The sequence below is a fragment of the Neoarius graeffei genome, chromosome 2, assembly GCF_027579695.1.
Source record: "Neoarius graeffei isolate fNeoGra1 chromosome 2, fNeoGra1.pri, whole genome shotgun sequence".
Lineage (NCBI taxonomy): Eukaryota > Metazoa > Chordata > Actinopteri > Siluriformes > Ariidae > Neoarius > Neoarius graeffei.
This window is the reverse complement of record NC_083570.1, coordinates 72,129,549-72,155,920: the sequence shown is the minus strand read 5'-3', so window position 1 is coordinate 72,155,920 and position 26,372 is coordinate 72,129,549. Positions and strand designations below refer to the sequence as shown.

The 26,372-nt window shown below is 40.8% G+C and overlaps 1 protein-coding gene across 1 annotated transcript in view; it reads right to left on the bottom strand.

Annotated features, from left to right (window-relative positions):
- The window catches only part of tbc1d2b (TBC1 domain family, member 2B), a 47,216-nt gene that overhangs the window by 10,143 nt on the left and 10,701 nt on the right, over nucleotides 1–26,372 (bottom strand). Inside the window, exons 2-11 of the mRNA XM_060914887.1 lie at nucleotides 24,791–24,941; nucleotides 23,851–24,001; nucleotides 20,851–21,023; nucleotides 20,415–20,641; nucleotides 14,501–14,848; nucleotides 11,764–11,874; nucleotides 11,324–11,520; nucleotides 7,061–7,555; nucleotides 3,747–3,864; nucleotides 939–1,124 (exon numbers count right to left, since the gene is read on the bottom strand). Coding sequence (XP_060770870.1) covers nucleotides 939–1,124; nucleotides 3,747–3,864; nucleotides 7,061–7,555; nucleotides 11,324–11,520; nucleotides 11,764–11,874; nucleotides 14,501–14,848; nucleotides 20,415–20,641; nucleotides 20,851–21,023; nucleotides 23,851–24,001; nucleotides 24,791–24,941 — 2,157 coding nt within the window. The remainder of the gene's footprint in view (nucleotides 1–938; nucleotides 1,125–3,746; nucleotides 3,865–7,060; nucleotides 7,556–11,323; nucleotides 11,521–11,763; nucleotides 11,875–14,500; nucleotides 14,849–20,414; nucleotides 20,642–20,850; nucleotides 21,024–23,850; nucleotides 24,002–24,790; nucleotides 24,942–26,372) is intronic.

The window sequence follows — 26,372 nt, the reverse complement described above, 5'->3', positions numbered from 1 at the left end:
ACAACATGCCACAATTTTAAAATATAAAATGTTAAAATATACCCCCCCAACACCACCATCATGTATATTGGACAGTAGGCTAATGGGCCAAAAGAACCTGTTATTTCACAGTTTGTGACCCTGCCAACAATCAGCCAGATCAGAGGCAAGAGTATGGGCAAAATTGATGTGTTTTTTCTGTTAAAATCTGGAAATATCGTAACCGACCAGCCTCCCCTGTTTGAAAGACTACCAGCCGCCACTGCTTTATACTAAAACAGTTATCCGCTTCAGGCTCAGTGAATATTGGTGAATAATAAGAGATGAAGTTGAAGTACATTGCAGATCTGAGTGACATGTTTCCTTCGATATTTAATTCTGATGACATCACTCCCAGTGTTTTCCTGCTGACTGGACGCGTGTTGTCAAAACGGTGAACCGGTTCAAAATTAAAATTCTTTGAATTAACTTGCATACTTTTTTTGTGTGAACGTGTCCATATAATATAAAGAACATTACACAGTGGCATGAAGATATGAAGTTTATATCTTTTCTTCACTCTGCTCACTTGTGATGTATACATTCACCACTTGAAGATAAACTTCACATCTTCGTGCACTCTCTCTCTCACACCTTTATATTTACTTGTGGTCAACAATACCATGTTCTTCTGCGCATTTGATCGCTGTCATGAATGATAATGTTACTAACATGCTCAGAGCAGCAACAGAGTTATCACTGTAACATGTTTACACCAGTAGCAATTTACACAGCTAAAGCATTTTCAGTACAGTGTGTGTATAGTATGATTTGCAGGAAGGTCAGAAGGAGGTAAGAACTACTGGAAGAAACCTGACTGGACTGATGGTAATCAACAGAAAAATATCTTGTTACTTTGGCAGTGCTATAATTAGACATGCTCCACGTCAAAACACGGTTGTTCAGGTAGTCATTCTTACCTTGGGTCCCTCATAGAGAAAAGCATCCCATATCTTGAAGAGGATGTCACTGACCACACTGTCCACAAACACCACCAGGAACCAGTTGAAGGTGATGAGAGAGAAGTCCACTTTATACTGTTCAAAATGAGCATGAAGTCTCGGCAGCTTCTCATTCATCAGGTCTTTAAACACACGCTGGTCCACCTGCAAACCAAATAATATAAATAATTAATTAATTTTTCCCCACACACATGCTTGGTTTCAAATAAGCACCAGCTAATTAGTGATGTATGAGACTGAACAATGAGGTCATGGAATAAGGATGAGTTTTGGCAAATATTGCAATATCTGTATATTATTCAGAAACTACAGAAATGATGAATCTCTTTCCCACTAACAGATCCTGGGAGTTTGATGCCCCTTTTCCACCAAAGCAGTTCCAGGGCTGGTTCGGGGCCAGTGCTTAGTTTGGAACCGGGTTTTTTTGTTTCCACTGACAAAGAACTGGCTCTGAGCCAGAAAAACCGGTTCCAGGCTAGCACCAGCTCTTTGCTGGGCCAGAGGAAAGAACCGCTTACGTCAGCAGGTGGCGGGGGGAGTTGTTAAACCAACAACAATAGCAAGACCGCGAAAGGTCGCCATTTTTAAGTGACAAGAAGCAGCAGCTGTACAAACGCGAAGTCATCCATTATTGTTGTTGTTGCTGCTTCTTCTTCTCCGTGTTGTTGTTGCTTCGATGTTCGCGCCAAGGTTTATGCAAACGCAGCGACGTAACTGACGTATACAGCAATGTAATGACATGGCTCCCCTTAGCACCACGAGCTATGGAAAAGCAAACTGGTTCTCAGCTGGTTTGCAAGTAGAACGAGTTGTGAACCAGCCCTGGAACTGATTTGGTGGAAAAGGGGTATGAGTGAGTGGTTATGTTTTTTGAAGCACTTGTAGCATCATTAAGGCTATACAGACACTTAAATATATATATATATATATATATATATATATATATATATATATGGGCGGCACGGTGGTGTAGTGGTTAGCGCTGTCGCCTCACAGCAAGAAGGTCCTGGGTTCGAGCCCCGGGGTCGGCGAGGGCCTTTCTGTGTGGAGTTTGCATGTTCTCCCCGTGTCCGCGTGGGTTTCCTCCGGGTGCTCCGGTTTCCCCCACAGTCCAAAGACATGCAGGTTAGGTTAACTGGTGACTCTAAATTGACCGTAGGTGTGAATGTGAGTGTGAATGGTTGTCTGTGTCTATGTGTCAGCCCTGTGATGACCTGGCGACTTGTCCAGGGTGTACCCCGCCTTTCGCCCGTAGTCAGCTGGGATAGGCTCCAGCTTGCCTGCGACCCTGTAGAAGGATAAAGCGGCTAGAGATAATGAGATGAGATGAGATATATATATATAAAAAAAATCTTAAGTAGTCATGTCAAGTTTATTTGTATAGCACTTTTAACAACAAACATTGTTGCAAAGCAGCTTTACAGAATTTGAACGACTTAAAACATGAGCTAATTTTATCCCTAATCTATCCCCAGTGAGCAAGCCTGTGGCGACAGTGGCAAGGAAAAACTCCCTCAGACGACATGAAGAAACCTCAAGAGGAACCAGACTCAAAAGGGAACCCATCCTCATTTGGGCAACAACAGACAATATGACTATAACATTAACAGTTTTAACATGAAGTCAGTTTCGTTGATGTTATAAACTCATTGATGGAAACTTTGTTACTTTGATAAAGTAATGGATTAAAGACAAATCAAATGCTTTAAAATGGGGAAGAAAAGCACAAGAGATTAAAACAACTGACCATCTCTTGCTGAAAGAGACAGCATAACATAAGAGTAGAATGAGAAGTGCTCTATGAGACCATCTGCAATTTCCTGTCTAACAGTTTACTGCTAACTATAGCATTTTTATCGCAATCTCATTATTTAGCAGACTTTTACATCTCTCATATCTGAAGCAAATGAAGTAGCTATTTTGTTCAGATCAAGTAAATGTGAATTGGGACAGGCAGTATTACATGACTGCTGGGGCATTTTCCCCCGTTCACATCAGTCTGGTTAAGGTGTGATACAGGATGCGTGTTCAAAATTATGCACAATGGGGAGATAATAAGTGGGAAGGGAACTTTCTGTAAATAAGGAACAACTGGTTAAGAAACATCTGTCGTATTACTATGAAACTCTTTTTAGCTAGTGAAATTGCAATGAAACTGTTGTAAGTGAAACCAAAAGCTAATCATAGACCTGCTGATATTCAGTATAACCAGTGCCGTCCCGCACTGGTTATACTGAATATCAGCAGATCTATGATTAGCTTTTGGTTTCACCGACAACAACAGTTTCATTGCAATTTCATTAGCTAATACATTAGCTAACAGTTTCATTGCAATTTCATTCAGTGCGACACTGCTGAAGTCACACTACAGCACATTTTTCATTCCTGGGAAAAATCAACTGGTGAGAAATTTCCCCTCAAAACACAGCATTACACAGACACATTACTTTAGAATTCAAACTAAGGTCATGACCAACGGAAAAAAAAAAATTTTCATATGACTGTTAATAATTTCACATTTTAAATTAAACAGGAAGTATTGCTGCGACACTATATTACATACTATAGTGCAAAAGCAAAGCATCCATAATAACAAGAAATACACAGAACACATACAGAACTTACTAATGAATCACAGCTATCTAAAAGTCACATGCCAGCAGGACTTACTCCAACTGTTCTACGCCAGACAGTAGTTCTGGGATTTTTTTTCCTCCCATAATGAAAATAGGGGGGAGCAGTGGGAGCACAGGCTTATAATAGTACCTGTGAGCCGAGAAGTGTCTTGGTGTAATAGTCTCGTGGCATGAAAACTTCCACAATGGTGATGAGACACCAGAAAGCCTCTTCCTGCTCCAGATAAAGAAGAGCTATGGCAGCTAGTCTGAAAGGATTTAAACACAGCAGAGAGAAAGAAAATGCAAAAACACTTAAAAAGAATTACAGCCACTTGAAGCTTTTACTGCCTCACTGTAGAAATATAAATGAACATTTGCAGTACTTTATCTTAAGTTCAACAATACAAAAAGATACAAGGGGAAGCCATGGCCTAATGGTTAGCAAAGCAGCTCTGGAACCAAAAGGTCTCTGGTTCGATTCCTTGGACCAGCAGGAATGGCTGAAGTGCCCTTGAGCAAGGCACCTAACCGCCTAACTGCTCCCCAGACTACTCCGGGTGTGCTGTATGTCGCTCTGGATAAGAGCGTCTGCTAAATGCCATACTTCTTGATAAACTTCGGAACCAATCAGAACCAGAAGCAAAATAAGGGAAACCTTGTTACAACTTCATAGTACTGGAAGATAACCGGCAGATAAAAAGATAAACGAAAAATTCACCTCGTGGTTCGCCAAGGCTACTCTTTCGATATCAAGTAAGTGGTGTTTATTTTAAGAAAATTTAACTTTTGATTATCACTGCTTTTGTTTGGTTCTTCTGAAAGGTCAAATGAAAGGTTTTGCAAGTTTATTTGAGCTTTCTGGCAGATATTTATGCCAAGAATTCCAGCCATTCAGCAAAAACTCAAGAAGGCCGCGAAGACAATGTTGGAATCTTTTGAGCGATCCGCTCGGTCTGCAATTACAAAAGTCCCATGTGGGAATAAATCAGCTCCTTTGTGAAAACTAAAAGTATAATTGATCAAACTTCTGCTATTCCCTTTAATTTTCTTTTAGTGTCTTTACACTTGTGAAACAAAACGCACTCATTAGTACTAAATAATGCTTCTAAGACAATTCATGCACAAGTGCTTTCTTACCATTTTGAAAACAGATATAGTTCACAGCACTGTATTTTGAACGAAACACAGTAAACAAAATTGGTAACCAAAATACTACACGGCCTGATGCTGCTCACAGCTTGGTGATGGTTGCAAGAGATGAGGCAAGTAAAATTGATAACATATATATGCGCTATATTTACTGTATGGACATGGAATCAGAAAACAATTTTATTTATAAGCAGGAGCTGCATGTACCCATAGGGTACCTATTTTTAATTCTTACCAAAAGGTAATTATTCAGTTTATTTTTGCTTGTAATATGATACCTTTCTATGATCGTAATATACACATTATTTCATATTTCTACCCCCCCCCCCCAAGTTAAATTGCTCTTCCGCTTTGTGATATCTTGTTTATTTTAACACATGCCGTGTCTGAAATCGCTCCCTACTCACTATGTAGGGCACTACATAGTATGGACGTCATTTTGCAGTACTGTCCGAAACGATAGTGAGGATTATTACACCCTATATAGTGCACTCAAAGTAGGGCTGTGCGATATGGGAAAAAAATGAATATCCCGATACATTTTCTCCATTTCACGATATACGATATATATCTCAATATATTTAAGTCTCCTCTAAAGGACCCCATGAAATCTAACTTTTACTCTTTACTGTTTTCACTACAATCCCTGCAGATTAAATAACATTCTTGGTTAAGTTTACAGGTGGTTTTCAACAACACATTTTAAATTGTCATGTTGGTGATTAATCACAATTGAATTGAAATAAGACTATTTTTATTCAACAAAGATGTGGCACAAACTGCAAAAACAATCTTGAAAATTGCAACAAAGGGGCAACACAATACAGAGCTGCTCAGAGCTCGAATCAATAAAGTGCAAGCTCAACACTGAGAAAGACATTTAGCCTACATAAGAAAAGTGCTCATTCATTAAATTATTTAAAAAAAAAATAGATCTCTAAGCTATTAACCTGACTACTGAGAACCACTGGAACATTCACAATAGAGAGAGAGATTGAGGGAGAGAAGAGAGAGATCTGCAAAACATCATTTTTCTCTTTGCACACTTTTGAACTGAATGTTTTCTGGCTCTGCCTCTCAGATGTGTAGAATTCCGGCTGCTGCCTTTCATGATGACAGGTTTTTTTTGCACACTTTATAAACTGGCATTTGCTGTTCCACGTCCTCCTCGCGATATCCAAAAAAATGCCAGATGACTGACCCCTTACTAGTTCTTTTAGGAACCAATTCGTCCGCTTCCATTTTTAATCTGTCGCTGAAATTGACAGAGCTTACACGGTAGCCTATGCAGCACCAGCGACTGCACAAACTGAGTCAGCGCTGTAAACCGGAACTAGGAAATCTTGCCGCCAGCAGTGTTGCCAGATACTGCTGACGTTTTCCAGCCCAAAATATGTTCAAAACCCGCCAAAACGCACTTAAATCCGCCCAATCTGGCAACACAACCGAAACTAGAAAATCTTCCCAGAAGTTCCTTTCAGCACCGAGATGTCGTCTGGGATTGGTTGGCGAGTGCGTGACGTTATTGTTTTCTTTACCCTTAGGCAGCCTCTCACGTTACTGCCTGAGGGACAGGGAGAAAAACACCAGGAAATGTTTTAAACAAACACAACAAACACGAAACGAACGCAAGTCGGAAGATGACCATAAAATACTCAATAGTTACGATATAATAATTTTATGTATCGCACACAGAATTTTCGGCGATATATCGAGTATATTCGATATATCGCACAGCCCTAACTCAAAGTATCCCATAATGCATCACAAAAAGTAGTGTACAACCGATGGTCACTAACCAAGCAATATATCCCATCATGCATTGCAGTCGCACTGAAAGAAATCAAATTAAAAGCCTCAAATTTGATTTAATAAAAAAAGACAACGGCAAAGAGGAAAAGTATTCAGCCTTGATTTAAAAGAACTGAAAGATGCAGGTACTTTGTATTTATTAATGTGGGAAATATGCTCAGTATAATATGTATTTACCACAAAAACAGATGCATGTATTTATTATTTTGAAAACCCACCAGCCGCCTGATCTGGTATGTTTTAATTGTATGACAGTAATGACGTAAATACCAGCGCGAAGGACTAGTGTCTGAAAGCGTTTTTTCATTTTACCAATGAGCTCACTATATAGTCCTCTATATAGTAATTCCCTATATAGGGAGTAGTGAACGAGTGAGCGATTTCAGACACAGGGATGGTGAATATTTTGGACTTGAATATCGGTGTTATAGACATAAATGTTATCACTATTAACAACTATTTTGAAGGACAACAGTCTTGCATGCAAGTGTGTGTGTTTACCTGTTGAGTCCCTGACAGTAACCAATGTCTGGGTTCCTCCAGGCGAAAGCCAGCAGCACGTTTCTGAGTTTCTGGATGCCATCAGCTGAAGGTGAAGCATAGTGCTTGTTATTGGGCAGCGTGCGCAGCAAGTCCAACTCTATCTGTTTAGAAGCTGGGTTAGGTTTGACTCTTGCTGTGCACAACAAGCTCTCATAGTAGTCTGGCTTCTGGCACTCACGGATCTTCTTCACATGGAAGTTAACACACCAGCTCCAGACTTTGGAACGATGCACATGAGGCACACCGCTGCGGATTAAAGCCTTCAGCTCTGGAGAACGCACCATCTCCCTGTTCATGATACCAGCCAGGTAGTTTTCCCACTTCACCCCAACAGACACTTCCTGGTCAGTCAGAGAGAGAGACCTGAGCTCTAGAGCTCTAACTCTGGCGACCAGCTTCTCTTCCTCATCATCCTCCTCTGGAACAGTTTTGAAGCCATATACATCATACTCACTGAGGAGAGAGGAATTACATTATCAGCACATTTTATTTGATCATATTAAATTAAACTTTGCAGATGTGTACATAGAAATTGAATCAAAACTAGATAAAAAATTGAAAGAACCTATCTGAAATCCAGTTTAGAGAGAAACTAATAAAATATATTATATACCTCATCAAAAAAATTCCATACGGTGATTGGCCAAGGATGGCTCACATGACACAAAATAGTTCCACCATTGATTAAGCAATGTATCTTGTGACGGCAAAAATTTAAATAAATAAATAAATGGATATGGTGTGAGTCAGTCATGGTATATCCTGCTTTATGGCCGACTCAAGTCACAGCTGTGGCTCTACGAGCATTTCTGTGTGTATAGATCTACATATCATGATCATGCCTAACGAGGCAGAGTTAGACCTCTAATATATTTTTTCAGGTTTATTTCTAATTTGTAGTCAACACTTAGTTTGTAATTTTTTTGATGGATTATAAATCAAAAATATACCATGCACTGGTAATTATGGAGTCTCTTTGGTGACTGGCATAGTGCAGCCCCTCAGAAAATAGTACTATGCCAGTCACCTCAGAGAATCCATAATTTTAACCAGAGCCTCTCAGTGCATGGTATATTTGTGCAGGGTTCTCCACGAGGGGTTTTAGAGGTACGGGCTGCCGCCCTTTCTGTGATTCCCGCCCCCATTTAATTTCTGCCGCCCCTTTACAAAAGGAAGAGACGTCCCTTTGTTTTCTTTGTGACAGATAGCCTTTCTCTGTTGAAGTACCGACAACGCGACAACACCCAAGTGTGAAACTCATTTACCAGCAATTAGTTTAGTCAGTCTGACGATTAAAGTCTAAGAAAAGCGTTTCACACTTCGGCGTTTTTGACACATTGTTCTTGCGCCGGGAGATAACACGCCTTTATAATAACGTGTGAATCGACACCAAGTTCAAGATAACTGATTGTTATTGTCAGCAGAGAAATAAAGGATAAAAACAAAAAGTTCAAAGTTGGTGCGGCAAGCGTGATATTGCCTATAAAACCGTGAGGATATAACCTGGCTGTCAGTGTTACTGTAGCTCTTGAAGTGCGTACACTCTGTCGAAATGTCTCTCGAGCGATTCGGTTTTACGCGCAAGCATTCCACTGTCGACATCGAAAACATTGATCCAAATTGATTTTGTATCGGTCCAATTGATTCCTCTATTCTAATTGATTACTATTTGAGAGTATTTTATGCAGATTTTATGCAAATGACATATGTAAATTTATGCAAATTCGCTTCAAGGTCATCCGATTGACCCCCACCCCCCTATATTTTCAATCCGTGGAGAACCCTGTTTGTGGTATATCATGGTATATTAAAAATGTACATTTACTACGTTTTTAAAAACAATATATTTTTTTAGAAATATTTCAGATCTCAATTTTTTTTTCAGAATCAGCAAAATCACAGAAGCTGATGCTTGAACAAAAAATTAGGGGTCGACCGATAATCGGCCTGGCCGATATATCGGGCCGATATTCTGCATTTTTAGGGTTATCGGTATTGGCCATAATTTCCACCGATATGCCGATAACATGCCTTTTTGCAGCCATTTCGTTCCTAACGCGACTGTCACTGCACGTCCTTTCCTGCACTCGCCTCTCTGAGTTCAAGAACACGGTCCCGCCCACCACAACATCTGATTTGTTTGGCACAAGGGATACAGCCAATCAACACGCGTAGCTAACCACTGTGAACTGTTTCAAGGCGGCCGTACGGGCACTCAGGCAGAAGCAGATCCCACTTCAACGTAAGGACACGCTGCTTTTGCAGCAATAAGTTACAAACACACAAGTTGCAAAAGCACATCATCATTATATGTTTACATTCTTCATCTACTACTCGTTAAAATTGTCCATTTGCATCTGTGTAGCCAGGCAAACTTAGCTTACGGAAGGAAGCACTTGAATTAGCCTACAACCAACTATTCTCGCTGAAACTACATGTAATGTTGTCCATAGTAAGCAGTCCCCAGCATAACGTAGGCTGCAGTCATTTTTAAATCCCCATCTGGAAACGCTGTGAATGTGTCAGTAGTTCTACTCGAACAGTAGAATGACAGCCATACAGAGAGGTGGTCAAGGGAAGACGAAATAAAACGTAGTGTTTGTGTTCTGTAGGCTAGCACAAGCCTACTGGCCATTTGTTATGGTGATGAGTAAACTTCATGACGTGACTCGTGCTCAAAAAGCGCATTGCACTTGTATATGTTAGGTAACTTTATAAAGCGCTATTTGAACATTTAAACAAGCCAGGTGTGATATGGTGCTAGTAGGCTATGTAATACTGTAGGGAGTTTGTCAGGACGCTTGTTGTGGGCTCAGTAATTGTGTCGTGGATGCACACTTGCTTGGATAAACGGTAATGAACGAAATGCATCAATTAAACTCTTGACTTAAATGTTCTTATGCTACTTCACATTGCGCTGTAATGTACTCCACCCACTAGTATTTATAATTCTTACACAAGTGATTCTCCTCACTAGCGCTTCTGATTCGGAAAGCGATATACTCTTAAAGGAGCAGAGCTGTAGACGGTTACTTGTCAAGTTGTTACATAATAGGGAGTGATGGCCTACTTTGTTTGATTTTACTTTTTAAAAAATGCTGCAGGCAGCTCCCTACACTTGATTTGTTATTTAAAAACTACTTGAAGTTGGTAAGTCTTACTTAGTTCTTAGTGTAAAAGAATCCAGAGTGTATTTTCATTTATTTTCCACTGAAAATGGTGAGCTGTAATATAGTAGGGAGTGATTTGTTTTTTTTATTGGTGAATATTTATTTTATTATTATTTTATTTCTCATTTTATTCTAACTAATGTTTGACTTTATTGTACAAATGCTGCTGGCATCTCCCTGCACAAAATTTCATGTTCAATTTTATAATTAAACATACATTTCATGGATATGAAGGTCTGTGTCAGTGTGTGCTATGTTTAATTTCATGTGAATTATAACCAGGCTTTCGTCTAAACGGGGGAACAGGGGCGCTGCGCCCTCTTACTCTCGGCGTGCGCCCCCTTACCGACTCCGTGAAAACATCCCAGCAACACTACGTGACAATGTGTCTGATAATCAAATACGTTATAATCGCTCCAAAAATATTCCAATCATAGTAGATACACCGCCAGACGGTGCAAAAACGATCCGAATTGGCGTTTTCCAGACTGAGGCGCCATGTTGTTTACTTGTCGCGGCTGCTCTCGCGAGATTTGACATGGGTTACATACAAGGTCAGCTGACTTGTAGAGCGAGATTTCTCGAGAGTGAATGACCTTTCACCCACCGGCGCGGGAGCTTTTGACAGAAGTAGTTCGCGAGTTGTTTTTGTTGACACTTGGGTATTTAAAGATGTCGTCCCGCGGCACGAAACGGAAGAAAGCCAAAGACTGTCCGGGGCAGAAGAAGATTACTTCTTTCTTTTTCAATGTTGACAGACAATTTGTTACAATTTCCCTCTCAGATAGCCTCAGAATGTCCCATTGGAGCATTTTTCAAAAGGCTTCGCACGGCGGAGGGGGGGGGGACAACCGGCACCATCTCCCCCCTGCTTCGCTCCCTCGCCATGGTGAGCGCCCTCATACTAAATTTTTCTAGAAAAAACCCTGATAATGTTTACATTTATCGGTTGCACATATCGGTTATCGGCATCCCAATTCCATAATAATCGGTATCGGCCCTGAAAAAAACATATCGGTCGATCCCTACAAAAAATCAGGAGTTGTTCTACCTGACAGGATGGGGCTTGAGAATCATGTGCTCCTGCTGGTCAGAGCTCTCCACCTGCAGAGCATCCTCCAGCAGTCGAGATATGACCTCTCCACTTGGGCTCTGTTCGGATGCGGAGCACACCGGAGTCTTTACCTCCTGCAGGAGCACCAGGTACTTACTCTCCACCTGGCACAGCTTGGCCTCCAGAGCAGTGTACTGCATCGAGACCGAGAGAATGTGCAGATTGAAGAGGGAAAAGATGATATAAGTAAGGTAAAAATGAATAGCCATCACCAATTAAACTATACAGATGCTTCCACTCCAAAATGAGAAGTGATATGATGCTGAATCAACAAAAAAAAAAAGCAAACTGGAGTCTAAGATATGCGAAAAGGGTCAAGGTTTTTCCTCGGTAACTTCCTGTCCTGGTAAAGACAATAACGATACACACTCACTTACCTTTGCCTCTAGGACCTTCTCTCTAGTTTCAGCATTCCTTCGCAACACTGTCAATTCAAGGATTTCTTTGTTCAGGAAATTGTTCTGGGATTTGTAGCCCTGAAGGCTGTCCTGAAACACAAGAACAACCAGGAAATTTTAACGACATGATCATTCTACAGACTCATCAATGCCTCTAAAGAAATTAGTCAAACTTAAAATAACACTGCAAAAATCTGGATAAACCTTTCAGGAATACACCATCTCATAGTCTTGCATGACAAACAGGAAATGTTTATCTGCCTTGACAAAGCTACAGTGGTGCTTGAAAGTTTGTGAACACTTTAGAATTTTCTATATTTCTGCATAAATATGACCTAAAACAACATCAGATTTTCACACAAGTCCTAAAAATAGATAAAGAGAACCCAGTTAAACAAATGAGACAAAAATATTATACTTGGTAATTTATTTATTGAGGAAAATGATCCAATATTACTTTTGCCACTCACAGATATGTATGTGAACCTCTAGGATTAGCAGTTAATTTGAAGGTGAAATTAGTCAGGTGTTTTCAATCAATGGGATGACAATCAGGTGTGAGTGGGCACCGTTTTATTTAAAGAACAGGGATCTATCAGAGTCTGATCTTCACAACACGTTTGTGGAAGTGTATCATTCTTGAGATTCAGTTCATGGACAGATGTCCTGACATTTTCCTTTAGAATTCGCTGGTATAATTCAGAATTCATTGTTCCATCACCAATGATGGCAAGCTGTCCTGGCCCAGATGCAGCAAAAGAGGCTCAAACCATGATACTACCACCACCATGTTTCACAGATGGGATAAGGTTCTTATGCTGGGATGCAGTGTTTTCCTTTCTCCAAACATAACGCTTCTCATTTAAACCAGAAAGTTCTATTTTGGTCTCATCCGTCCACAAAACATTTTTCCAATAGCCTTATGGCTTGTCCACATGATCTTTAGCAAACTGCAGATGAGCAGCAATGTTCTTTTTGGAGAGCAGTGGCTTCCTCCTTGCAACCCTGCCATGCACACCATTGTTGTTCAGTGTTCTCCTGATGGTGGACTCATGAACATTAGCCAATGTGAGAGAGGCCTTCAGTTGCTTAGAAGTTACCCTGGGGTCCTTTGTGACCTTACCAACTATTACACGCCTTGCTCTTGGAGTGATCTTTGTTGGTCGACCACTCCTGGGGAGGGTAACAATGGTCTTGAATTTCCTCCGTTTGTACACAATCTGTCTGACTGTGGATTGGTGGAGTCCAAACTCTTTAGAGATGGTTTTGTAACGTTTTCCAGCCTGATGAGCATCAACGATGCTTTTTCTGAGGTCCTCAGAAATCTCCTTTGTTCGCGCCATGATACACTTCCACAGATGTGTTGTGAAGATCAGACTTTGATAGATCCCTGTTCTTTAAATAAAACAGGGCGCCCACTCACACCTGATTGTCATCCCATTGATTGAAAACACCTGACTCTAATTTCACCTTCAAATTAACTGCTAATCCTAGAGGTTCACATACATATCTGTGAGTGGCAAAAGTAATATTGGATCGTTTTCCTCAATAAATAAATGACCAAGTATAATATTTTTGTCCTGTTTGTTTAACTGGGTTCTCTATCTACTTTTAGGACTTGTGTGAAAATCTGATGTTGTTTTAGGTCATATTTATGCAGAAATATAGAAAACTCTAAAGGGTTTATAAACTTTCAAGCACCACTGTATTGCTGTACATTATTAAGTGTTTCATTAAAATGCCTTTATAAACCCTACCAATAAATGGGTGATGGGTAAAAATTAAAAGGAAAAATCAAGAACAAGTGTCTTAGTAAGGTGCTGGGTCATTGACAGATGTTAGATGAGTAGTGGCTCAGTGGTTAAGGTTCTGGGTTACTGATCAGGTGGTCGGGGGGGGGGGTTCAAGTCCCAGCACCGCCATACTGCCACTGTTGAGCCTTTCCTAATAAGCTGAGACATGCAAAGAAAAGAATTTCACTGTGCTGTAATGTGTGTATGACAAAAAGGCTTCATCTTAAATGCAGCTTGACACAGATTCTATCATTCTCTGGAACTTTACTGGATGGATGAACACCATTCATCCAAAAGTTATTCCCTCAACTGGTGTTTTGATGATGGTGATGGAGAATCAAAATCTCACATTGGTGTTCAACCAAGTTGAAATGTGATGACTAGGAATGGCAGAGCATATAATTTACACGTGTCATACTCAAACCAGTAAGCTCATTTTCCCTGTGGATGGACACTTCATAATGCAGGAAAAGACCACACCCATCAGGACAATCACGTTTCATCAGTCAGAATACTTTCTTCCCTCTAAGGGAACAAGTGGACTCAAACCATGCTGGTATAACAGAGCCATAATTTCTCACAGAATCAACTGATTGTTACTCAGGGTGTTTTTTTTGCCCAATGATAAGCATTGAAAGAATAAGTAAAAATATTGTAGTGCAAATGATCATAAAAGTAAAGGTGACACAGTGTAGAAAAATATGGACGTGTCTTAGTCATATGTCTGTTCCTATAAACTAGAAATATTGTCTAATAAACTCAGTCCAAATTCTCAAAATCTGAACACAGTGAATGTATGAATATATGCCACCACATACTTGTGCCTTATTTGTGCACTGGTTGTATAGTGCCATAGATTTTCTAGCATCTATTCAATGCCAATTATACTGCAATCTCATCTTAATATGAGCAGGTCTGCTTACCCTCAGGTGGTGGAGCTCTTGCTTTTCCTGCGCTGAAGGAGAGCTGCACTCGTTTGTCTCCGCGCTGCCTTCCTGTCTCTGCTGTGACAGCTTCATGATCACCTCGTCTTTGGCCTGGATGGTCTCCATCAGCATGCCCAACTGATCATTAATTTCTCCCACTTTGATCTTCAGGCTCTTCAGCTCCTGCTGCAGGCTCTCTTTTTCCAGTGCCAATCTCTCCATGTGACCACACAGGGTCTGGATCTGGCCATCTCGTTCGGTCAATGCCCCAGCCATGTCCATCTCCCCTGACCAGCGCTCACACTGAGCAGTCCTCAGAGTCTGCTGAAGGAGACGCACTAGCTCCTAGTGGAAGAAGAGAAATCACTATCAGGATATTTGCTCGGGCTATAGGCTCTCAACTCACACTGAATGAACCGACAAACAATGCAGTGACTCCTCTGTGCTTATTGATCAAGGTTTTCTGGAGTCAAAGGTCATGAGAATACATCTTATTTCGTTCCGGATGTGCTGACCATTTCAATTACAGTACCACTGTTGTCTAGTGGTTGCCATGTACAATCGGTGCTGACTAAGAAAGAAAAACACGAAATAGAAGGGTCAATGGTCTCGTGTTCAGGACCAGATCAACCATATACCACAGCTGACAAACTGTGAGGGGAAGATGGGGGATAAGATTGGGGGGGGGGCCTACAGCGAGTCACTGAGCCCATGTTTACATTAGACCGTATCAGCGGATCATCAGATTAACGTTTTTAAAACGATTAGTGTGCACACAGCAACACCAATACACGATTTGCGTGCACACAGCAACACCAATACACGGATACGCTCGGCTCCGCAGGCATCCTGCGCTCCAAATCACTCCGCCCTGAACAGCGAGTGCCCTCTGGAGGGTGCGCACTCCGGCCTTGCGCAGCTCACAGAGCACGCGAGTGAAGTGAACAAGCTGTGATTTGGGACTGAGCCGCTGTGTGTGTGATCCCAGCGCATATCACTTACCACTTGCAAGTGGAAGGATGGCAAGCCTAAAGACAATCATAGCTACACAATGGGCAGTATTTGCATCAGTATTTGCAGTATTTTCATAATTTTATACTCTTTAATGAAAGGTGATACAAGGCGGAAGTCCGCGCCGTTTTTCAGCAGTCGCGTCACATGACCAACGCCAGCGAATCAGGAAGGTGGATGTCACAGTGACGTTGTCCAATGAGACGCCAGCTAGAGCTCAGCACAGCGTATTCGCGTATTTCAATGTTTACACAGCACCGGAGCTGACACGATCTGGATTGAATACGTGGACGCTGGCGGATTCCCGTTTCCCGGCGTTTCCAGGCGGTTTAATGTAAACGGACCGTGCATCCGCGAAGAAAACGAGACAGATACGGTCTAATGTAAACGTAGCCTGAGGTCACATGGGTCGTTGACCCTCTCAGCCAGCCTGTAGGTCGTTAGGGTCATTGGAGGCCGGGAGTGAATGGTGTTAGCAGCCTAGAGGGTTGTTAGGGTGATCTGTGGGTCACCCTACTGGATACATTTAACAAAATACCAATTTTAGATCATTAATCATTTGCTTATTTACTATGCATCACCGGCTCCCTTCTGGTGTGTAACCAAATCCAAAACAACTAAATGGGAAATGAACCAACATTATCAATTTCACTCTGAACAAATTAAATAAAATCATTCATTCGCTTATCTTCAGCACCCGCTTCATCTTGTTTAGACTGACAGTGGATCCGGAGACAATACTGGCAACACGAGGCGTGAAGTAGAAGAATTCACTCAGGCTGGGACCCCAGTCCATCGAGGGGCACCATGCATACAGACATACACGCCTATGTGCAATTTTAAAGTAACTAACGGGAAGAACATGCAAAACACCACATGGACAGTAAACCACGCCCAGAATCAATCCTGAGATCTGATTAAATTCAAGATTGTCTGAATGCGAGGGTATACCTGTGACCTTATTTTTTCAGATATTATTTTAAGTGATTCAGTATACTCTTCATATCTCTAGCTGGTGGTAGAATGTACTGCAAGTGATCATTAACATGCAGAGGAAATGGAGCTCATTCCTTAATAATAACAATAATAAATTATTATTATTATTATTATTATTATCAGATGCTTATGCTTTATTTTAATAAGACTATGAATAAAGTGATCACAATGATTCACACCACATGGGCTCAGACTCTCTCTCTCTCACACACACACACACACACACACACACACCCCCACCTGGGTTCAGTAGTACAACAAATAGGGAACTGGCAGCAGGACTCAAAAGACAGTTTAAATAACAGACTTTTAGTTCAGAGTTCATCTCAGCATGTGTAAGAGAAGCCAGTCTTGTCAGCCACACATCAGACATTACTCAGTGGCAGGAACATTTAAAGAGGGCTGGAGGAAACTAGAACAGCTGATCTAGTTTGCCTTTTTAATAACCACCATTCAGCCCACATTTTAAAAATGGTCGAGTTCACAAGTTGTCAGCGGCTGGGAACTAAATAAACATGTATACATGTCACGCCATCGGATTTTTGTACCAGATGCTCCATTTACAGAATGCATAGAAATGGCGTTGAAAAGTGCACAATATTTTGCACCGTTTTCGCTGGCTGATCCAGTAACTATCAATGAATAATCACTTCAATAGCACCCCTACGGGATACATTTACCACTTTTAATATCATCCACGACTGTGTTGGACTGAGGCTGGTTCTAGAGGACTTGAGACAGGGACTTGTTTTAAATGACTACCGTGTAGTTACTTTCCAGAACTGGAAATGAGTCAACACTCGACAGCGTCCATTCATTGTACATGTACTGACAGATTCTGAGTCCTGGTCTCCATGTTTTCAACACTGCATGTTCAGAGGTTAGAAAGAACTAGACTGCATTTCCACAGAGAAAATACAAAGTGTGCTTGCTGAGCTGTAGCAGAACAGCTAGCATGCTAAAAGCTAGCATGCTAATGCCAACATGCTAACAACTAGCATGCTAACAGCATACTAACATGCTAAAAGCTAGCATGTTAACATGTTAATGCTAACATGCTAATAGATAACATGCTAACAGCTAGCATTCTAACATGCTAATGATTAACATGCTATTTGTTAAAATTCTAACATTAAGGCTAATATGCTGACAGCTATCATGCTAACAGCTAACAGGCTAACATGCTAATGGCTAGTATGTTAACTTTTAGCATGCTAACACGCTGAGGGTGACATGCTAACAGCTAGCATGCTAACATGCTCAGGCGAACTCGCTAACAGCAAACATGTGAACTCTGCATGCTACCATGCTAATCCTAACATGTTAACAGCTCTCATGATAACATGCTAACAACTCGCGAGCTAACAGCAGGCATGATATCGTAATGGGTAACATGCTAACATCTAGCATGGTAACACGTGAATGCTTATATGCTAATTGCTATCATGTGTGCGCGCATAAGTATTCCTAATAAAGTGGCCATTGAGTTGAAGTTGATTTGCTGTCCAAGTCTCAAATGAGCAGATCCTTGCCAAATGCATCATCACCTATGGGGGAAGGGAGGAATGACTCAGTCAAGCTTCCATTGATTAGCGGCAAAATGGAGAAAAAATGGACGGATGAAAGGCAAGACAAAGACGAGTGCGGGTCAAAACCGATATCGTGTGTGTGATGGGTGATTTGGCCTGAGGTGCCATATGAAGTTTGGTGGATGTGTGGTGAAGTGTTACTGAGCAAAACTCCATTCATTTGAATGGGGCCAAAAATCAATGGAAGCCTATGGAGGTAAAAAGAGATGTGTGAAAACCAAGGAAAAGACAAGTGCAGGTCTCAGATGAGGGGATGGATCTGTGCGGGGACTTGGCCTGAGGCATCAAGTGAAGTTTCTTGAAGTTTGGTCACTTGGTTAAAAAAAAAAAACCTTTCACTCTCCATCAATTTTTCTCCTGAAACACCATTCATTTTCAATGGGGCCAAAAATCAATGCAAGCCTATGGAGGAAAAAGGGATGAGCAAAAAGAAAGGAAAAATATGAGTGCGAGTCAGAACCGATTGCATGTATGTGTCGGGAGTTGGCCTGAAGTATCACGAAGTTTGGTGCATCTGCGATGGAGTGGGTCAGAGTAGGACGATTCGATTCATGAGCCCTATTCATTCTCTATGGGAAAAAAACAAAAGAAAAACGACAAGAGAACAGGCACGTTGATCCAAAAGCTGTATACAAGCACACTACACCACTTCGGGCCAGACGTCTCAGAGTTGGAACGGTGTCTCTATCTCGAATGCCCTAGGAGGAGGAGTGGATCCAAAAAATGTGTCGGAATAAGGCAGAATAAGTAGCACACTAATAAGAACACATTTTATGACTGACTATCTTGTATCAAGAACAGTTCTAGCTTTGTTGGGAACACTGTGTACAGGTTAAAGTTGGTCCCATGTTAGAAACAAAGTATCAGCGACTAATATTCTGATATCACCAGCACAGTGCCAAAAATAAATTTGGCAGGGTGCCAACCAATCAATGAGGCATCAAATTAAATTACCTATTGCTGTTTTGCAAATTCATAATAAAAGTAGTGTCATTCTGGTCCAAAAATACACTTTAGACCTAGGTGAAACAACATGTACATTTTGAAGGCTTTCTGCCTGGAAAATGGACCATTTTGGGTTGCACACACATGATTTCATTTCAGATTTACAGTAACTTCCCCTGGTCCAATTTCACTTTGGTTTGTATTTCCTGCATATGGAGGCTTGGTAATTTAATGCAGCAGATATAACTCAAAACCCAAAATCTGAGTATCTGGTATGACAGTCACATATATACTTACATGCCTCCATAAGCTAACATGGCTACATCACTCTAAAATCTCTATTAAAAATCTTAATTTGGCTATTAAAATAGCACTATATGGCCAAAAGTATGTGGACACCTCGACACCACACCCATCTGTGGGTCTTCAGCAAACTGTTGCCCCAAAGTTAGAAGCACACAATTGTCCAGAATGTCTTTGCATGCTCTAGCTTTAAGAGTTCCCTTCAGTGGAACTACGGGACCCCAAGCCAGTTCCAGAATGACAATGCTCCTGTGCACTAAAAGAGGTCCATAAAGAGTGTGCGCAGGTAGGAGTGAAAGAACTCGAGTGGCCTCCATACAGCCCCAACCCCACTGAACACGTCTGTGATGAACAGAAGCGCTGACTGCACCCCCTGTCCTCCTTATCTGACATCAGTGCCTGACTTTGCTAATGCTGGTGTGGTTGAATGAACGAACAAACAAACAAACAAACACAAACAAACAAAAATACCCAAAGCCACATTCCACAATCTAGTGGAAAGCCTTCTCAGAAGAGTGGAGGTTAATACAACAGAAAAGGGGGACTAAATCTGGAATGGGATCTTCCATGTATGGGTGTAATGGTCAACTGTCCACAAACTTTTGACCATATAATGTAGGTCTGGAATTAAATAAAAAAGGAAGATCAATTTTACATGAATGATCAAATAACCCATTTCACCTCTAGTTTAGGTATGTAAATAAGTTTAATTGATCTCCTTTTCACTACAATCCTTATATAATTGATTGTTAATTTTATGGACTAATTAGCTACATTAGCCCTTTGTACTAAAACCACAGTCTCTTAATCCTATCCTAATATAAGCGAGGCCCAGGGATCAGGAACACAATACCACTGTGATGGAAGCAACTTGCCCATATAAGCCATTTTAAAGCAAGGGATCATACAGGAAGTGCTTACAGACTGGAGGAAGTTTTTCTCCGTTGGAATGAAGTACCCCCTTTTTTGTCTCAAAGGGAACTTTATTACAGTCAGTCCTGTATTTGTATTGCATGACTCTGCAGTATAGAGTTCCTGAATCTCTACTTTTCTCCATTCAGCTGTACCTTCTGACTGCTGAGCTCCTCGTGTAGGTGGTTCTGTTCCTCGTGCATGCGGCTCAGCTCCTCCTGTTGGCTCTGCAGACGTAGTTGCAGCTCCTCAGCTTTACTGCCGTTATATTCCACCGGTGACGTCTCTGCACTGCGGCCTGATTTAGCCAAGCTCATCTGGAACAGACGCTTATTGCGTGATGGGTTCCGGAAATCAAACGTGAACGCTGAGCCGATGGAATCTGTGCCAAGCAACAAAACCTTAAAAGTTTGCTTCAAATGTGCTTTTTTGTATTTATTTAAAAAGGGGAAAAAAAAAACCCACTAAAATATGCAAGCATCACTACTATGACTGCACTGCAAGAGGTGATGAAAACAGAAAAGAGGAAACAGATTTTATAAATATTGCTCTAGTCTGTCAGCAGCAACAGTAAGCAGAAAAGCCTCTCACGTCTGTGGAGGAGTGAAGGGTTCTCACGGCGCTGACTCTCAGCTGGAGGTTTGTGTTCTGGAGTGTCCTTAGTGGGGGGATCCACCATCTCCCATTCCTCATTGCTGGCTGTATAAAACACACTGCGCCTGCCCTCTCCCCCTCGGCTTTGCCGCAAGTGGGACATACTGTTCCTGATGGAGAGAGAGAGAGAGAGAGAGAGAGAGAGAGAGAGAGAGAGAGAGTGTGCAAGTTCTGTGGTTAATGCAAGAAGCAGCTCAGGGTGATATGTGCACCAAAAATATACTAGCTGTAAAAGTGAATACAACTTAGACATGTTTTGTTTTTAATGCACATGCTGGACTGATAAAGGCAATCAAATAGCTGACAGAAATTGGTATTGGAAGTACTAATTCCATGATGTTACATTAACAACAACATATCATGCTAAAAAAATATCGAAAGTGTGATAAGTAACATCATAATATGCTTCTGTGAGAAAATTATGAGCAACAACATTATATTTATAATACCCTCTAGGTTGGAATTAATGTAAAAGTTGCTCGCTTTTTATTAATCATTGTTTATATAGATGGAAACCACTGTTTAATCTGGTACAGCTGATTTTTCTGATACTGTATTAGCATATTTAAACTGTATACTGTGGTATATATTGCATAACAACTATCCTGGGAAAATTTGATAGGATTTTTTTTTCCCCATATCCGTCACACCTTCTGCCTGGTAATTAAAACAGAATTACTGAATTTATTAGGAGTATTCACTATACTGGCAGTTACTTAAGATTTAGCACTCAGAAGAGACACCAACAGCTATCGTTATTTCTGATACCATGCATGCAAAAGGTGGCATAAACAGAAGCTGAGCTGGACACCTCGATGCTATTTTACGTTGCATTTTTATTCTCGCTTCCAAATGAGAGCTTGACCTTGTTCAAAAATTGCCAAAAATGCTGTCTACATAGGGAGTCTTCTAAATACAGACAAAACGTCTAAATTGTTGTAGAGACGAGTGATGCAACCCTTTTTGGCACATGGAAAGGCAGAATGACTGTTCAGGACAGACTGTTCAAGAAGCTTAGCTTTGTGCTCACTGAGGTAAAAGGTGAACATGTGCTCCAGAGAAGGGGATACTTAAGTGATAACTACAAAATTTTACTATGTTTCATTATTATTAAGAGAGGATTTAAAACAGATATATCGCTATATGCAGACTAACGTAGAAGACGTTGTAATAAAAGAGAAACAATCATGCTTGAAAGACAGAACATATGGTTAGAGGGATGCTGATGCTCCATTAACACTAAAAATCAATCAATTAATGGGTTACGCGCTCTTGCAAATGTTTTAGCCTCGCTCTGATCCAAAAAGCCAGTACTGACATATGCATTGTAATCTTTCTTGTTCTGTCAGTTATAAATATTTATCCATGTAGACAGATAGCAGCGGGATGGTATGAAAAGGTCAGAGTATAATTGCTGGTTGACTAATATGTCAGTCATTCAATATTTCAGGTTTAGCAGCCTCAATTGAGGACACAGCCATTGCTAGTTATGGTTTATAGAAACAAACTTAAATTAATTTTCTGCTTTTCACAACTGTAATACAGACTACAGTAACATTAGATGCGAGTCTTAAAGCCAGACAGCCTTTCGATTTCATAAAAATCGGTGAAATTTAGTTCCCGCTGAAATTTGGTCACTGTGATACATGTTTACTTCTGTAATATCTCTAAAAAAAAATAAAAAATAAAAAAAATAAATAAATAACCCAGGCCATTCTGGGGTTGGAAAGTTACTTAATTCGAGGGGATTCCCTAGCAAATAATGTGCATGAAACCGCTCGCTTCACACAAGCAGACAGAGAAAGTCCGTATACACATGCGCAGGTTTACCTTTGACCGTGCACTGACAGTTGCATCATTCTGTCGCTAAACGAACAGCTGATCACATGAGGTGCTCGCTGACCGCCGATATTTATTAGTTTGGTCCTGCATTTCCTTTCCTTCACAACATAGCGTCTTTTCTTCTCACTTTCTGTTACTGTAGTCGGTCTTTCACGTTTCATTTGCACACTCTCATCCTCCATTTTTCTCTCCTGTTTCAAATTTGTATCCCACAATGTCTTGCATGAACGGGGAAAGCCCACCACGTCATGCATGACATAGTATCTTGAATTGGGTCATGGTGAAGCAGGAAAAAAAAACAGCGGAGAATTTAGGACCACATGGCCCTAAATTCATTAATTGTTCTATTTAAAAAACAAAATTGGAAGTCTGTAATTCGAATTCAGTAGCTTTCAATCCACTAAACAAAAATAATTGGGTGTCAGGGAAAATTATTTTTATGACCTAAACTTGAAAAATCTGAAAGGCAGTCTACCTTTAATCTGCCCTCTATACTTACATCATGGTTTACAATTGTACAATATTAGCACCCTAAATTAGATTTTTTGATTATACCATTTAGGTATGCAAATATATTACTGGAAAAACAGAACAGCCTACTGACCGTGTACATTTCAGTAAAAGAAATTACTCTTTGGTCCATATTGATAACACGAGGGTCAAGCAAATATCTCCACTTTTGATGATGGAAAAAAAAAAAAGTGTATACACAAAGGAGAGGGAGGTTTTAACATTGTGAGATGTTTATTAAAAAAACAAAACAAAGACTACACCCTACTCATACTGTATGTAGACGTGTAGTACGACTTGTACAACCCAATATTATGGTTGGACTGTAGATGTAGGACATGTATTAATTTACAGTGATTTTTTTTTTAATCCTTCTGCATTTTATCATAATACTCCCAATGCAGAAATGCTGTTTTCTCTCAATTTCACTGCTTTTCTTGTTGTTTGACAAATCCTTGATAACACAATATACCCAGACATGACTCATGTACATTTCACAAGTATAATTCAATCACAATTACATTTTGGGGAACAAAGACGACTCCGCTAATGAATTCTTAGTGAATGTATCCCTCAGGTTCTCACCTCAGCTCAGTACTCCAATGTCGAAGGGAAAAATTGTGTGTTGGGTTCCTTGCAGTCTGGAGTCCAACCAAGCCATTTGCGTCTGCCTCCTCCGTGAAATCACTGCGCACGCTCTCCATCGTTTCATTACGCAGCTCAGGAGACACTGCATCTAAACCATAACGCAGAAAATTAATGTTCCTCAAAAAAAAAAAAGCGTAATTTTCACTTTAGCTCACTGATTACATGACCAGTCTCACTAGCTTCAGCAGTCCTTGTGGTACAAGACAGCTGAACACTACTGCACACTATAGTGCAAATGCAGCATTGTTTTATACTGAAGGGTGTGACTGAGTAAACAGTGACAAGCTAAGGCTCCATTACCTCAAAACTAAGAAATATGAGACTGTATGGGGGGGAAAAAAGCCAAACACAGGGAACACAATGTTAATTTTAACAAAAAGTTCTTGCTAAAGTCTGGGCTGTCAACTTGACTCATAATAGTAGGCAAAGGTAACCATGTATAAAAGAATGAAGTGTGTAAATGTAATTATTATTAGTATGTAAATGTATTTATTAACGTATTAAGCACTGTCATGTTCACATGGAGTTTAACTCTGCTGTGTATTCTTCAGAACCTCCTTCCTCTCATCCAAGATAACCACAGAGAGAGAGAGAGAGAGAGAGAGATCTAGTGTGTTAAATATTAAGCCACTTGATGTAAGCACAGATGTATTTGGTTGAGTCACTTCTCATGCAGATGAAATCCAGTACAGCAGTAGTGAGCAACAGCCTGAGACTTTCCCATATGCTGCAACAGCACATCCTGGCAGTGAGGAACGCCGTTTACTAATACCAGAAAAACTAGAGCAATTCCATGTGCCATCATAGAGAGCATGTGTGTATGGGTTATTTGTGGTGTATACTGTATACAAACATCCTACACTGCTCAGGCTCTTACCAGCATCTTTGGCCACCAGGCCTGTGTGAGGAAAAAGAGAGGTGGGGGAGCACAAGCTGTCTCGGTTGCCACATCTTCGCGTGTTACTGAACTCCCATCGCTTCTGCTGAAGCTGCTGAAGCCAGTATTGCATCACCTGCCTGCTGGGCGCCTGCACAGATAAAGAGACATTTGCGGGGACTTAACTGACAACATCAAGCAACTCCAGCTTGAGACAGCAGATAAAATGATCATCACAACTAGCTTTGCTCAATATTGAAATCACAATTATTTATCACCGAGGTGGCACAGTTATACAACAGGTAGTGTTGATTACTGTCTGTCCAGCGTTCTCCCCAAGTGTGCAAACATTTCATCTGGGTTTTCCAGTTTTCTCCCACCTCCCAAAAACATACCAGCAGGTGGACTGGCTATTCTTAATTTCACCTAGTTGTGAATGAGTGTCTTGCCTTCTACCCAGTGTTCCCGTGATAGGCTCCGGATCCACCTCAAGCCTGACCAGCATAAAGTGGCTACTGAAGATTAAGAACAAATTAATGATTAACCACAATTATTCAGCAAAACAGAAACCAAAATAGGTTTTAATTCACCTCGTAATTTGACATTGTAAATTATAATCATTTATTTCTTAGCACATTTACACTGCCTGACCAAAAAAAAGTCACCGTTTGGATTTAAATAAACAAAATACTTAACAGCCTTTGATTGGATAATCACTGCAGTGATTAATAAACTGGCAACAGTCCTTTTAACCCTAACTGATGCAGTGAGTCGCTTCTCATTTCTTAAACAAACATGTTGGAAGACGTATCCCATGATTGTGGAAAAGATGTTACTGTGTTTCACAAGGTCAAATTATTGGCCTGAACAAGCAAAGAAAACAACTAAAGAGATTGCTGGAATTGGGTACAACAGATTATTAAAACCTGGAAGGATTAGTGGTGAACTGTCAACTTCAAATTGTGAATGAGTGATTCAGGGAGCACATCTAATCATTTTCACACAAACTGGCCATCACAGGGTCCTGACCTTAACCCCACTGAAAGTCTTTGGGATGTGCTGGAGAAGACTTTACAGACTGGTTCAACACTCCAATTATCAAGACAAGTTCTCGGTGAAAAGAAAAAGTTGTGAAGGTGCATAAGGTTGTCAAAACAATAGCCTGGGCCCGCCCATCCTAAGCGTGACGCAACACGAGGGCCTGTTGCGAGCTTAGTCTGGCCAGGCAAGCTATCTACAGCTCTTCCAAGCTCCGGAAAAATCGGGAGCCAATCAACTTTGAGCATCTCCAACAGCCCTGGGTAGAGGCGTGTTCAAGGCACTGACGTAGTAGAACTGCGACCGGAAGCCATAGATTGTTTACAGAATCATGCTGTATTGAAAGCATTCAACGGGAAGTTTTCATTGAAAACGGAGCAAAGAGCAGCCCTGGAGGTATTTATTGAAAGGAAGGACGTTTTCGCCTTGCTCCCGACCGGCTTCGGTAAGAGTTTAATCTACCAGTTAGCCCTGCTAGTAGCCAAATCAATGGGGCTCAGCGAGAATCCTATCGTCGCGTCGCATACGTCAGAGGAAAGAGTGA